The sequence below is a fragment of the Aotus nancymaae genome, unplaced genomic scaffold, assembly GCF_030222135.1.
Source record: "Aotus nancymaae isolate 86718 unplaced genomic scaffold, 86718_ANA_hifiasm-v0.15.2.pri h1tg000003l, whole genome shotgun sequence".
Taxonomy (NCBI): domain Eukaryota; kingdom Metazoa; phylum Chordata; class Mammalia; order Primates; family Aotidae; genus Aotus; species Aotus nancymaae.
The window spans coordinates 15,005,088-15,017,862 of NW_026988414.1; the positions used below are offsets into that span (position 1 = coordinate 15,005,088).

At 43.2% G+C, this 12,775-nt stretch overlaps 1 protein-coding gene across 3 annotated transcripts in view; it reads left to right on the forward strand.

Annotated features, from left to right (window-relative positions):
- The window catches only part of ASTN2 (astrotactin 2), a 976,097-nt gene that overhangs the window by 427,471 nt on the left and 535,851 nt on the right, over window positions 1–12,775 (forward strand). For 2 of the 3 annotated variants that reach the window (XM_012472754.2, XM_012472755.3), the window contains 3 exons: window positions 10,204–10,288; window positions 10,796–10,870; window positions 11,639–11,776. In XM_012472754.2, the coding sequence (XP_012328177.2) occupies window positions 10,204–10,288; window positions 10,796–10,870; window positions 11,639–11,776 (298 nt within the window). The remainder of the gene's footprint in view (window positions 1–10,203; window positions 10,289–10,795; window positions 10,871–11,638; window positions 11,777–12,775) is intronic. The other variant, XM_064378516.1, reaches the window with a different exon arrangement.

The following is a 12,775-nucleotide window of genomic DNA, read 5'->3' on the forward strand; positions in this document are numbered from 1 at the left end:
TTTCAGGCAGCCACTGGGCAGGTTGGAACTTATCTTGTAGATAACGGGGCACTACCGTATTTTTGCAGAGGGGATGTGGCAGTTTCCAGGGACTGCTTCCTCGTACCTGCAGAACTAGGGCAGGATTCTTCAGTGCCCTTTTGACTGTGCCTGATTCACCAAAGCAAAAGGGCCCACCATTTTCCATGCACATGGTGCCCTGCCTTCATCCCTGTCACTCTCTCTGTAAACTCTTATTTCTCCTGGAGAGGGAGGCAGCGCAGCCGGGGGGCAGCAGCCCCATCTCTGGAGCAGCACAGTTGCTGGCTGGATTCTAGTTCTGGCTCTGGCACACTTGACTTTGTGACCTTTGGCAAGCAGGGTACTACCCCTCTGGGCCTCTGACTGCTTGTCTGCAAGATGGGGTTAGTCATTGAACCTACCTGTAGGTTTGTTGGAAGGATCGTGTGAGTTAATCTAAACAAAGAACTTCCCATACAGCCTGGTAGGTAGCTATCGCTCTGGGTTTCTTCTTCTTCTTATTATTATTATTATTACCCTCCCTTTTCACAGCTGAGCCCCCATAGGGGCAGTTCTCTACAATCCTCTCTCGGGCTCCTATACCTCTTTGCACACATTCCTCTCCTAGCCTGAATCACACCTTGTCCAGTGATGTATTTTCCTCCAGTCTTCCTACGCCAATGCCAGCTGCTTGAAGGCAGAAAAATAGGATGGATTCATCTCTCTGCCTCCATCTCCTCCGTGCCAGGTATAGAAGAATTATGCAGGGAAGGGTAGCTGGTCTGCAGCAGTAAGATCTGAACCAGAGATGAATCTTCTGGGGAAGGAGAAAAGGAGGAACTAACATAGCAGGAAGCCCAGGAGGGTAGCTGCAGCCCAGAGGGGCAAGGGCACCAAGGAGGAAACGTGACTGGGGTGCGGGGCGCAGCCTGAACAACAGCACAGCAAGGACAGCAGTGCTGGCAGTAATCATGATAACGACACTGTAACATACCAAGTGCTGCCTACACGTCTGGCGATGATGCAGTAACTGTTTTTAATATATTGTCTGCAATCCTTGTGACAATTTTTAAAATTGGGTTTAAGATGCCCATTTTCTAATGAGGCCCAGAGGTGCAGTGACTGATGCAGGCCGCAGAGGATTCAGCCTCCGATGGCCTTGGTTGTCAGGCTGACGCCTTTCCTTTTACCAGTCTGTGTCCCTCTGCTCCCCATGCCTTCCTGGTGCATCTGAGAAGCTTAGAGGATGCAGGACTCTGGGGTGCAGTGAGGGTGGGAGATGCTGGCCTCTCACCAGCAGGCCCGGCTCTGTGCATCCATGTTAAGCGCCCTGTGCTCATCAACTGCAGCCAGATCCTTTTGGATTGTTGGAAATATCTGTTCTGTGTCTATTCCAGGCTGTTAGTGAGATTTCTTCACCCCACTCCATCTTTAATCAGCCATGATTTTGCAGGAAGCTCTTTGCCACATGCTTTTCTCCTAGACACTAATAATATATAATCGTGTGTGGTGCACTCAGAGGTGGAGGAGGCTAGAAAGAAAGGGAATGGGGCCAGCAGAAAGGGTTGCCCTGGCTGAGAACCTGGAGCGGCGGGGTGGGGCCTCACGGAGCCTGGCTGGCAGCCACTCAGTAGCCTGGCCACCCCTCATGGGCTGCCCACACGAGCTGAGCCAACACCAATTAGTCCCCATGTAGCCTTGATTAAGGACTCTAATCTCTATCAGACCTGATCACCAGCCTGTGCCACTAGAACCTCTCAGCCTCTGATTATTTTTTCTTTGTGCTCTCAGAGGCATGCTGATGAATGACAATGAGGGGCCGGCAGCTACAATGCAGAGTCCACATTTGTCTCAGTGCTTTGGGAAGAACAAGGTTGGAAGGTCTGACACCAGCAGTATAAGGAAGAAAGGGACATCAGAGACACCCATATGAAGTTGCTCAGATGTCAAGACCAGCCTTCTCACTATACAGATAGAGAAACTGAGTCCCAGGGAGGGAGGAACTGCCTCAGGTCACACAGCACATTTGACTGAGTAGACTTATAAAGAATCTTCCTCATTTCATAAAGCGTCTAATTATATCCTCCTGTCATTTCACTCGAATCATGTTTCTTTGCCTACGAAGCCTCTGTTTCCCCAAGCCCCCAAACTTATCCTGCTTCCTGAATCACAAGGGACATGCTGATTTCAAGAAACAAGACCAGAATATATTAGAGAAAGAATCAAGGGCTGGAATTTGAACAAGATTTGGAAAAGTGGGATATCTGAGTACTACCTACTCATTTTACAGATTGGAAGGCTGGGATCCAGAAAGGTAGAATGATTTGCAGAAGATTCAGAGCTGTAAAACGTATCTCCTAATGACATTACTTATACTCAACCCTGCCCAAATTATCTTGGTTTTTTTCTAAATAATTGTTTGCCACTTAATTTCTCATTTTCTCCTCTCCCTCCATCTTTAGTCTCTCCTTCATTGACTTTGTCTCTCTCCAAGGCTCAGGTTTTGCTTGAGTGGCACCTCTGAGTGGGACCAAGGCACACCTGCTGCAAGTAGGTGGATCAAGGCACACTGGGTAGGATCAAGGCACACCTGCTGCAAGAAGCTGCATGGTCTCAAGTGACCCTGCTTTCATCAACAGTCCCAGGGAAAATTAGAGCGTAAACATCACAGGGAGGTAGAGTTATTGATAAGGTTGGACAAATTGGCTGGGGCCAGTGATGAAAGGCCTTGAATGCTAGACTGGGATATATGACCTCTACCCTGAAGGCAATTGAAAACCACTGAGAGTTTCTGGGGAAGGCTGTGAGTGCAGCTGTTCTTTGAAAAGATAACTGGCCAACAGTCAGATCAGATGTAGGGACACAGAAAATAGGTTCATAGCACATGGACAATGCTGAGGGCCTGAACCAGGCCAGCTGCGGAGAAGAGAGATGGGAATAAATGGGTCTGAGTAAAACCAAAGAGGTAGAGTCTGTGGGATTCTGGTATCACTCAGATGCTGAGGATACAAAATAGGGCCCAGTTAGAAGTTTTTCTGAAGTTTCCAATTAGGAAAGAAAGTGGTACCATTACTCACAGAGATATAGACATCTAGGTTTAAAGTACATCTGAAGCTTTTGCCAAAGTAATGCTGCATATCAATCACATTTCACTGTCAACAACTATAAGTAAGCATCTTTTTCTCCTTTGTCACACATCTGGGTGGACTGATCTAGCCAGGACTCAGCTGCCCTTGGCTTTAAGCTGAGGATGAATCCAGATCTGCTCCACACATCTGTCATCCTTCATGGACCACCCACAACCTGGGGATGTTTTTTCTAATGGCAAGAGGCAGGAGTGCAAGAAGGAAAGCCTAGCTGCATAAATACATTTCAAGCCTTAATTATTTAAGTCCTGGGTGTCATTATCCCATTGACCAAAGCAAGTCATATGCCAACTGAAGACAAAGAGCGGGAAAGAAAATTTACTCTTCCCACAGTCAACCATGGCAAAAAAGCAAACTCATAATTAACCACTGCAGAGAAATGACCCTCAGTGTCTCACACGCAATCATTGCCAAATTAAAGGCAGCTGTCCTTGTTATTGTCCTTGTGGTTATGTTTATTGTTGTGGGGTTTGTGGTGGCGTAAGCGAGCATGAGCTTTGGAAACCTGGCCCTGTGACCTAGGGCAAGTAACTAGTCGAGTCTTAGCTTCAGTTTCCTTATTTTACAAAGAGAGCATCAGTACCTTCCTCCTTGCACTAGTCATGACTGTGACATGCAATGACTCATGTCAATGTCACACACCACTTTTAGCACAAAGCAGGCCCTCATAATGTTATGCCCACTGTGTGCCTGCCCTTAAGTTGGGTTACTGAGACACAGAGGTGGAGAGTCCTAAGGTGCCCCATTTGGAGTTAAAATGGGGAAGGGTACCATGCTTATTTCTCTGAGAGCCCAGGGAGATATCTTTTCAAACCACAGTGACAAGAAGAGTAAATAAGAAAGTGAACAGCAGGCAGCGTCCCTGGCTGGTGATGATAAGTGATGACTGAGTTAGAAGCAAGTGAAAATGGAATCATAACAGAATGACAGGGTTTGGGGTGGGAAGTCAGACATCCAGGATGGCTTATGAAAGAGGCTTTGCACTCTCGTGGGCAGGCCATGAGCTCATCTGTGCTGCTGGGATGGAGGAGGCAGCAGCCTCTGGCTTATGCCTTGTCCGTGCCCGTACCTCCTTAGCAGGGGCTGCCATGGACACAGGGAACATGTCTTTATAGCTCTGGAAACTAGGGAAACAGCTTTGGGGATTATCTCATTCAAACTGCCCTCTGCCTGTGCGACATAGTTAGATCTCATCTTCACAAAAAATTAAACTAGCTGAGAATGATGGCATGTGCCTATAGTCCTAGCTACTTGGGAGGCTGAGGCAGGAGGATCTCTTGAGACTAGGAGCTCAAGGCTGTAGTGAGCCATGATTGCACCACTGCACTCCAGCTTGGGCAACAGAGCAACACCATCTCTAAAAAAATTTAAATAATTTTTTAAAAACTGTGTCAAATTACAGATAAAGAAACTGTGGTCTCTTTGGTTTTGTGAAGGGCATACCTTGGATTTGTGACCATCCTTCATTCTAAACACCTTTCCTTTCCACTAAAACGACATAGTGGATGGACCCCTCCTACCCAAGAACAATAATTATATGAACTCAAACAGCTGTTGTGTTCTCAGCAAGAAGAAATATGCCAAAGACTGTGCTGAGATTTTTCAGATACAGCACTTGATTCTTCTCACAGGTATATGATATCAGCTCCATTACAGATAAAGGAAACAGTCTCAGGGAGAGAAGAAGCCATTTATCAGGTTCTTACAAACTTGAAGAGGCAGGCAGATCCAGGATTTGAATGCGGTACGTGACGATTTGAAGGCCCACTCACACTCTGAACCATTTCACCAGCCTACCGGCCTTAGGTGATTAACAAGAAGGCATTGTCCTGTTTGGAAGAGTCTCACAGGAGATGAACACAGATTGTTAACGATCAAGGCGTTCTGTTGTTTTTGCCCAAGAGTTTCTGGAGTGAGAATGCATGTAACGTAGAAAGAAAACTCAACAAATGGCAGCCAAGAGTCATGAACAGTAAATCTTTTAAAACCAACACAACTCATGTATTGCTGATAACACATTTCTGGTAACTAGCCAGATAGAAAATCACCTAATTGAATTCCCTTATAAGAACCATAATAATGAAGAGAGTAAATTCTTTTTTTAGGTCTCCATTATTAACAACATATAAATATGTGTTATTAATGTACTTAAGGGTATTTCAAATTCATGTTACTGTTTAAATAATACCTGTTTGTAAATGCTCTCATTTTTAGAAAACTTGGTAATGTCAGAAGTGTGCAGAAAAATTACTACAAAAGGCTTCAGGATGCAGTGAACTATTGATACCACCAATGGAGCAGGAGGACACTGGAGTGGTGGCCAGGAGCCCTGGGTTTTCATCCTGGCTGGCCCAGAGGCTAGACCAGTGATTTCGACAAGCTTCTTTACTCTCCTAGCTCGAATTTCCTTTTCTGAATAAGGAGACTGGGAAAGTTTGAACTAGATGATCTTTAGGGGTCTTTTCTGCTCTGATGTGAAATAGAATTCCATTTTAGACATTTCCTCAGCACTTGTGTTTGCACTCTTTGTTTCCTTGGCAAATACCTGTCTTGGATATAGAGAGTTCCAGTCCTCAGCAGAGTCATCATTATTCTAAATGAACTCACCCTAAATTCAGGGTAATCATGATATATGTATGAATTCACTAATTCATGCATTCATTCATTCAACAAATGAGTTGCCTACCCTTTATCAGGCACTATATGAATTATTAGAATACAGGATGATTAAGAAAATATTTTTGCAATCAAGGAATTCCCAGCTTAGTAGGGGAACAGTCAAGTAAAAAATTATTACCCTATTCCATTGGCATAGGCACTACTATTGTGAAATATATCCCTTCATCTATTTAGCATTTATTTACTGAATTCCCACTCTCTGTACCAGGCCGTGCAGGAGGTGCTGATATGCAGTGGTGAGCAAGGAAGGTACTGGAATGATAGGGATAGGGAGTATAGACGTTCACAGTCAGCACAGTTACATGCATCCCTGGAGAGTTGATCTTTGATGGCCTTGCTGCTCTGGGTGTGCAGAAGCAGAGTTGAAGCAAGGACTCACCCAGGGAAGAGGTTAATTACCCTCAGCTCTGGCTGTCAGAGGCTTTGCATCTTGCAAGAAGGAAATGCCTGCTTGCGAATAGTGGAGAGTTAGCTGAGCCAGCAAAATAGGAAACAGGAGTCAATAAAGCCGATAGCTATGGCGTTGATGGAGATCTTGCTAGAGACACCCAGGCTGCTGCTAAGAATGATTGCAGCCGAAATGAAAACAAACAGTATCCAGAAAGCAGAGGTTAGGGATTCGGAAAGGCAAATGCAAACAGCTGACTCTTGGTGCTCAGAATTGATGAATGATCTACTCCAACCTTCCATCTTACAGAAAGAAAAACTAAGGCCCAAAAAGGAGGTAATTTGTGTCTCTACATCTAATATGTAAGGATTTAGGTGTTAGGGGTGATACTCCTATCTAAATGTAAACATATTCCAGAACCCAGTGGCCAGCTTGGAATTAAAGGGAAGGAAACACATTTCTTTTTTTTTTTTTTTTTTTAAATTCAGCTTTTACTTACGTAGGGGGTACATTCTGCAGGTTTGTTACATGGATATACTTTAGCCATGTAGTGTGCATAGTACCCAGAAACTCACTTTTTGATCGTCAACTAACTGTCACCTGAGCCACTAGCTTTATTCTTTGCTGTTTCAATTTGTTCTTACATCAGCTCTAGGAGATAGACATTTCTATCATCCCCATTCTGTAAACGAGAAAACTGAAACCAAAAAGGTGACTTTCCCAAGGCCACACAACTAGGGAGAGAGCAAGAGGATGGAGCCAGGTCCATCTGCTGCCAGCACTCGGGGGCTTTTCCCTCTGCCTAGGGGGACTCCAGGGTGAAGGCCTCTTAATTGCAAAATATATATTTGTTGTATGATGAGCCTCAGTCATTAGCGATCCATTCTGAGTCAGGGAAAACTTGCCTAGTAAGCACACAAGGAGGAAAGAAAAACATACAGCAGCACCCTTTTACCAAATAAATTTCTCCATCTCACCAATATTTCCAAAAACAAGAGAAAGAGGAAAGAAGTAAACTGTGCTGTTTCCTGCACAGTCACTGCAGGAGGGGTAGGGACCTCAGCCTTTGCTCTTTCCATAAAGAAGAGGGATCCTCCTTGCTGGCCCCTCCTCACCCACCCCAGCCTGACTTCCTGCTCCTTTGCCAGAGGTAACCATTTTACCTCTCCCTTTATGAATCATGAGGCCTGTGGCTTGTGGCAGATCATAAATCAGTCCTGGGAGCCTCGAGGACAAATCCCAGGACTTTTAATCTTTAATATTAGACATGTTTAAAGTGGTGAATATTTCATGAAGGGACTGTTGCATTTTAACATATCATTAATGACTCCCACCCCTCCCCTCCTTGGTAAATTATTTTCATCCATATTCAAGGCTCTTAGCCTTTTGCTTCCATTCCCCTTACCTCTGGAAACAATCAGTTCATTCGGCAGCACTACTTACAGGACTTCCACTCGGTGGAAGACCCCAGGCATGATGTTGGAGGGGAGGAGTACAGAGAACATTCCTACCTGTGAGCAAGCTCTCCTTATTTTCCAGGTAAGCAGAGAGGAGGAAAGGGACAAGTCTTCTGTCTCTCCTTGTGTCTTTCAACAACTCCATTCTGAATATTTTGAATACTATATCTGACCCATTCTTCACTCTATACTTTGTCTTACTATCATTTTAGTTTAGCCAACATTCATGAAGCCCAAGCTGTCTGTCAATAGGTGCTGGGAATACAAAGATTAAGCAGCAGTACCATCTATAAAACAAGTTACAGTGTTTTCAGACACTAAGAATGCTTCATGTAAGTTTAAATATACAACATTTACAGTTCATCAGAAAGAACAATAGTTTACTTGAGGAATATATACATTTCAAAACCCAGAGTTAAGGGTGATAGTTGTAGAACTGAGTTACTCTAGTATTCTATTTACTACAATATTTTATTTTAGTTGTATAAAGTTGAGAAAATCCTGATTCACGAAATATGTAGCTGCAAATGGAATGAGCTTATTGGCACCTTGACTCATCCTCAGTATCCTTTTTGTTGAAACAAAGATGACAGGAGATAATTTTTTCCCCTGAAGCCTGCATAAAATAAGTTTATCTGGCAACTGGTACTTTCTTCTGTATCCTAAATTCTGGCATGTGATATCTGAGTGTTTATTCTTTATTGTGTATATATTTTTAAAATTTTAAAAATAAAAATTTTAAGAAAAATTAAAACACAATATTTGTATAGTCCCTAAATCTCTGTTAAGTAATACATTTCCATGGACATGATTTGAAAACTTTCAGGTCCTGTCTATCAGAATCACTGTAGGATCCAAGGGTGAAAGATTGTGTGTGTGTGTGTGTGTGTGTGTAGAGAGAGAGAGACACAGAATGTGATTATGCAAAGATGAGAAAGAAGACAAGAGCCAACCTCATTATCCTGGAAATTTACCAGAGTCATATCAGATAGTTAATTATTCATTCAAATCACATTGTTAAGCACCGACCCTATTCTAGGCAGTAGGCAAAGCCAGGGCAGTTTCTACCAGCATTTCCCAAGATGTGCTCCATAGAATTCTAATTCTGTGAGTCATTCCACCAGCAAGGCTCCCAAAGAAAAATAAGTTGGTGAAAATTGTGTATGTATCACCCTCATAGAGAATCATACTACATTGGCTCTAAGGAATGGGGTAGTATTTAAAAACCATATTTTTAAATAGAATCTGTTTTTTGTAAAGCATCTTTAAGCATCCCACAAATACACTTTAGAGAAAAAAGCAGTAATTCATTAAATCAAAATATATTTCTAGGCTGGGTGTGGTGGCTCACACCTGTAATCCCAACATTTTGGGAGGCTGAGGTGGGCAGATCACTTGAAGTCAAGAGTTCAAGATCAGCCTGGCCAACATGGTGAAACACGATCTCTACTAAAAATACAAAAATTAGCCAGGTATGGTGGTGCACACCTGTAATCCTAGCTACTTGGGAAGCTGAGACAGGAGAATTGTGTGAACCTGGGAGGCAGAGGTTGCAGTGAGCCAAGATCATGCTACTGCACTCCAGTCTGGGAGACAGAGTGAGATTCTTGCTCTCAAAAAAAAAAAAAAAAAAGGAAAGGAAAGAAAAGAAATTCTATACCTAAAGAAGTATACAGTAGAGTAGAAATGACAACAGCTGGGGGTAGGACGGAGAGATTCTGAAATCACTTCTAGGATTCTGGACTCTGAAGATATGCTAGGAAATCGGACATGTGCTGCCCAACTGAAATGAACTTGGCCCATGAGAGAATGTCCTTTAGGCAGTGTGTAATGCAACCAAGCATAATACCTTCCCAGAGGAAAAAATGATGGATGGGTTCATAAATGGATAGACAGAAGGGAAAGAAATAAAAAAGAATGAGAAGAGAGAGGGAAAGGAGAAAAGAGGACCAAAGAAAGGATGATAATAGAAGGAAGGGGAGGAGAGGAAAAACAATTTTAAAATGAAAAACAACCCAAAATGAAACCAGGCGACTACAGACAGGATTGTTCTGAAAGGGAAAATCAAAGGTTTCTTGGAGATAGTGGCATTTAATTTGGGATTTATGTATAGTAAAGACCTATTCATTGAGATGGAGATAATTCAGTTTTCTGATTATACCTCTAGAGTAAATGCACTTTATCAAAATTTTAATATTTGAAAAGAAAACCTCCATTTGTAGCCGCCTGATCTCTTCCTGTTTCCCTGTCTTAAATTGTGAGCTCCTTTAGCAACTTTGACCTCTGAACCTCCAGTGCTGAGCTGAGTGCCTGTCAGAGTGTGGCCAGGACTTGTTGAATGAATGAATAAATGAGTGAACAAAGGAATAAACTGTGTTAACCACAGTGTTCGATGGACCAGATTACCCTCTTTCCATGTGCCTTTTCTAAAACTAAGAAGCTCATTTTATGTCTTCGGAAAACAAGTGAACCAGAGAAAAGTCTATCTGAGGAGACTGTTCTTCACAAGAATGTTTCTTCTTTTTACTTACAGGAGAGTGCAGCTGTCATGAAGGCTATGCCCCGGACCCTGTTCACAGACACCTGTGTGTGCGCAGTGACTGGGGACAGAGTGAAGGGTGAGTGGCAAAAGGCATAAGGACCGGGACAGTGCAGGACCCAGTTTACCTCCTCTGTTCTGTTGCCAGAGGCCCCAAGCATCTCCATAAAGAGGACTGTTTCTCTACAACAGTTGTGTTCCTGCAATGCCCAATGGGAAGTGAATCCTACTTTCCCACAGAAGCACATTTTAGTATTAAAGGTATATGACTGATGAAAATTCTAGAGAACAAAGGCTGACATTTAAGTCACCTGCTCAAACAGAAAGTAATCAATGAGCACTTCCTTAAGTGGACTGACAAAGAAAAAGCATCACATTTTTAAACAGACTCCTAAATGGGCATATACACTTTATGAAAGAGCTGAATCCTTCTGTATATTGGAGACATTCTTTTATAATATAAATAGTCTTGCCCAATAATTATTTCTGCAGAATGTGATTGTTTGTAAAGCTACTCTAGAGCAGGATCCACAGGTGCATCCTACCTGCCTCTGACTAATGTCATCTCCTCTCCTCCTTCCCATAGACCTTGGCCTTACACGACACTTGAGAGGGGCTATGATCTGGTGACGGGGGAGCAAGCCCCTGAAAAGATTCTCAGGTGAGTTGGCCTTCTTGTTGGGGCAAAATTCTGGGAAATGTAGAAAGGACTGATAGGAAGATGTGGTCATGCATCCTTGGACTATCGAGCCTGTGCACTCCCAAGCTGCACTGAGCACAAAAGAGCTCTCCTTGGTGCTAATGTACAATCATGGCCCAGGTTGCTATGGGAATCTAATTGCCATTTGTCTGGCAGCTAGACTTATAGACTCAGATACTTGAACTGGAGGAGACATTACTGATTATTAAGTCTGGTGGTTTAAAAATACTCTGTAGCCATGGAACCTCTTCCTACCACTTCCACAAAATCTTGTGTAAAGCTTCTATACATGCAAAGATAAAGACATACAGCAAATTAAGTGGCAAAACTGGGAATCAGATCTTAGTTCAAACTGATTCAAAGTCCGTGCTCTTAACCTTTGTGTCAGACTGTCCCTGCTGACATAGCAGTCACTTATGGAACTCCTGCTGTATGTCAGGACTACTGGAAAATCAGAGCAGCAATGGTCCCTATCCTCATGGAGTCCACTAGTAAATCAGGAAAAGGAACTTAGCAACACAAACCAATGCATGGGCTAAATGTTTAACAGAGTTGAGAAATGTTCATCCAGGTCTGGAGAAAGCTGGCCAGTATTGTTTCTTAAAAAATGCAAGGGACATGGGTAGAGAAGTAGGAAATTGTCCTAGAAGGGATGGGAACAGGGGCCCCTTTTTTCTGTTTGCTCTCTGCTTCCCAGGGAGTTCCCCAATGGAAACTCTTACATTGCAGGTCTACTTTCAGCTTGGGCCAAGGCCTCTGGCTTCCTGTCAGCAAAAGCTTTGTGGTTCCGCCTGTGGAGCTGTCCATCAACCCCCTGGCCAGCTGCAAGACCGATGTGCTCGTCACAGAAGACCCTGCGGATGTCAGGTAGGGAATCGTCTCCAGTACTCTGCACCAAGGACTTCTTAAAGCCTTGGAAGTCCACCTGTTGGAGGGCCACAGGAACTCCTGAGGAGTGTTTGTCATGTTGAAGTAGGCAGCTATTTAGTTGATGTAAAGAACACTGCCAAATATGCCGTCTTCCTAAACTCCTAGGTTTATCCTCCATCACTGTGTCTCAATGCCTTATGTTTCAACACTATCGCTTTCCTTTTAGGCTTATATTAAATATAAGAGAGGCTGATGCATTATCTAGCTCATCACAGGATCACTATTGATCTTATCAGTACTTAACAGTATGTTGGAGGGTCACAAAGGCAAAAGTTTAGAAAATGGGATGCTTTCTGTTGTAGTCCATGGGATGCACTTTGGGATAATTTATGGATTTTAAATGTCCAGGCTAAAGGCCAGGTGTGGTGACTCAAGCCTGTACTCCCAGCACTTTGGGAAGCGGAGGCGGATGTATCACCTGAAGTCAGGAGTTCGAGACCAGCCTGGCCAACATGGTGAAACCTGGTCTCTACTTAAAATACAAAAATTAGTCAGATGTGATGGCACCACCTGTAAATCCAGCTACTCGGAAGGATGAGGCTAGAGAAACGCTTGAACCTGGGAGGCGGAGGTTGCAGTGAGCGGAGATTGAGCCACTGCACTTCAACCTGGGCAATAGACTGAGACTCCATTTCAAAAAAAAAAAAAAAAAATGTCCAGGCTACATCATTTGTACTTAACTCATAAAAACATGGAGACTACATTTCACTTTACATTATCCTGCAGCTTGTAGCTAACTTCATTATAGACTTACTCTACTGCATACTAATTAGATGCTTACATACCATTCTGCCCCATTATGGTGCACTTCTCAAAGTCAAGGAAAAATAACTTATTTAGTTTTTTAATCCCCAGTTCCTAGTACATATTGGACATCTATTAAATGTTTATTGATTTAATTAAGTCTGTGGTCTTAGATCTGATCTTAGCACTGGT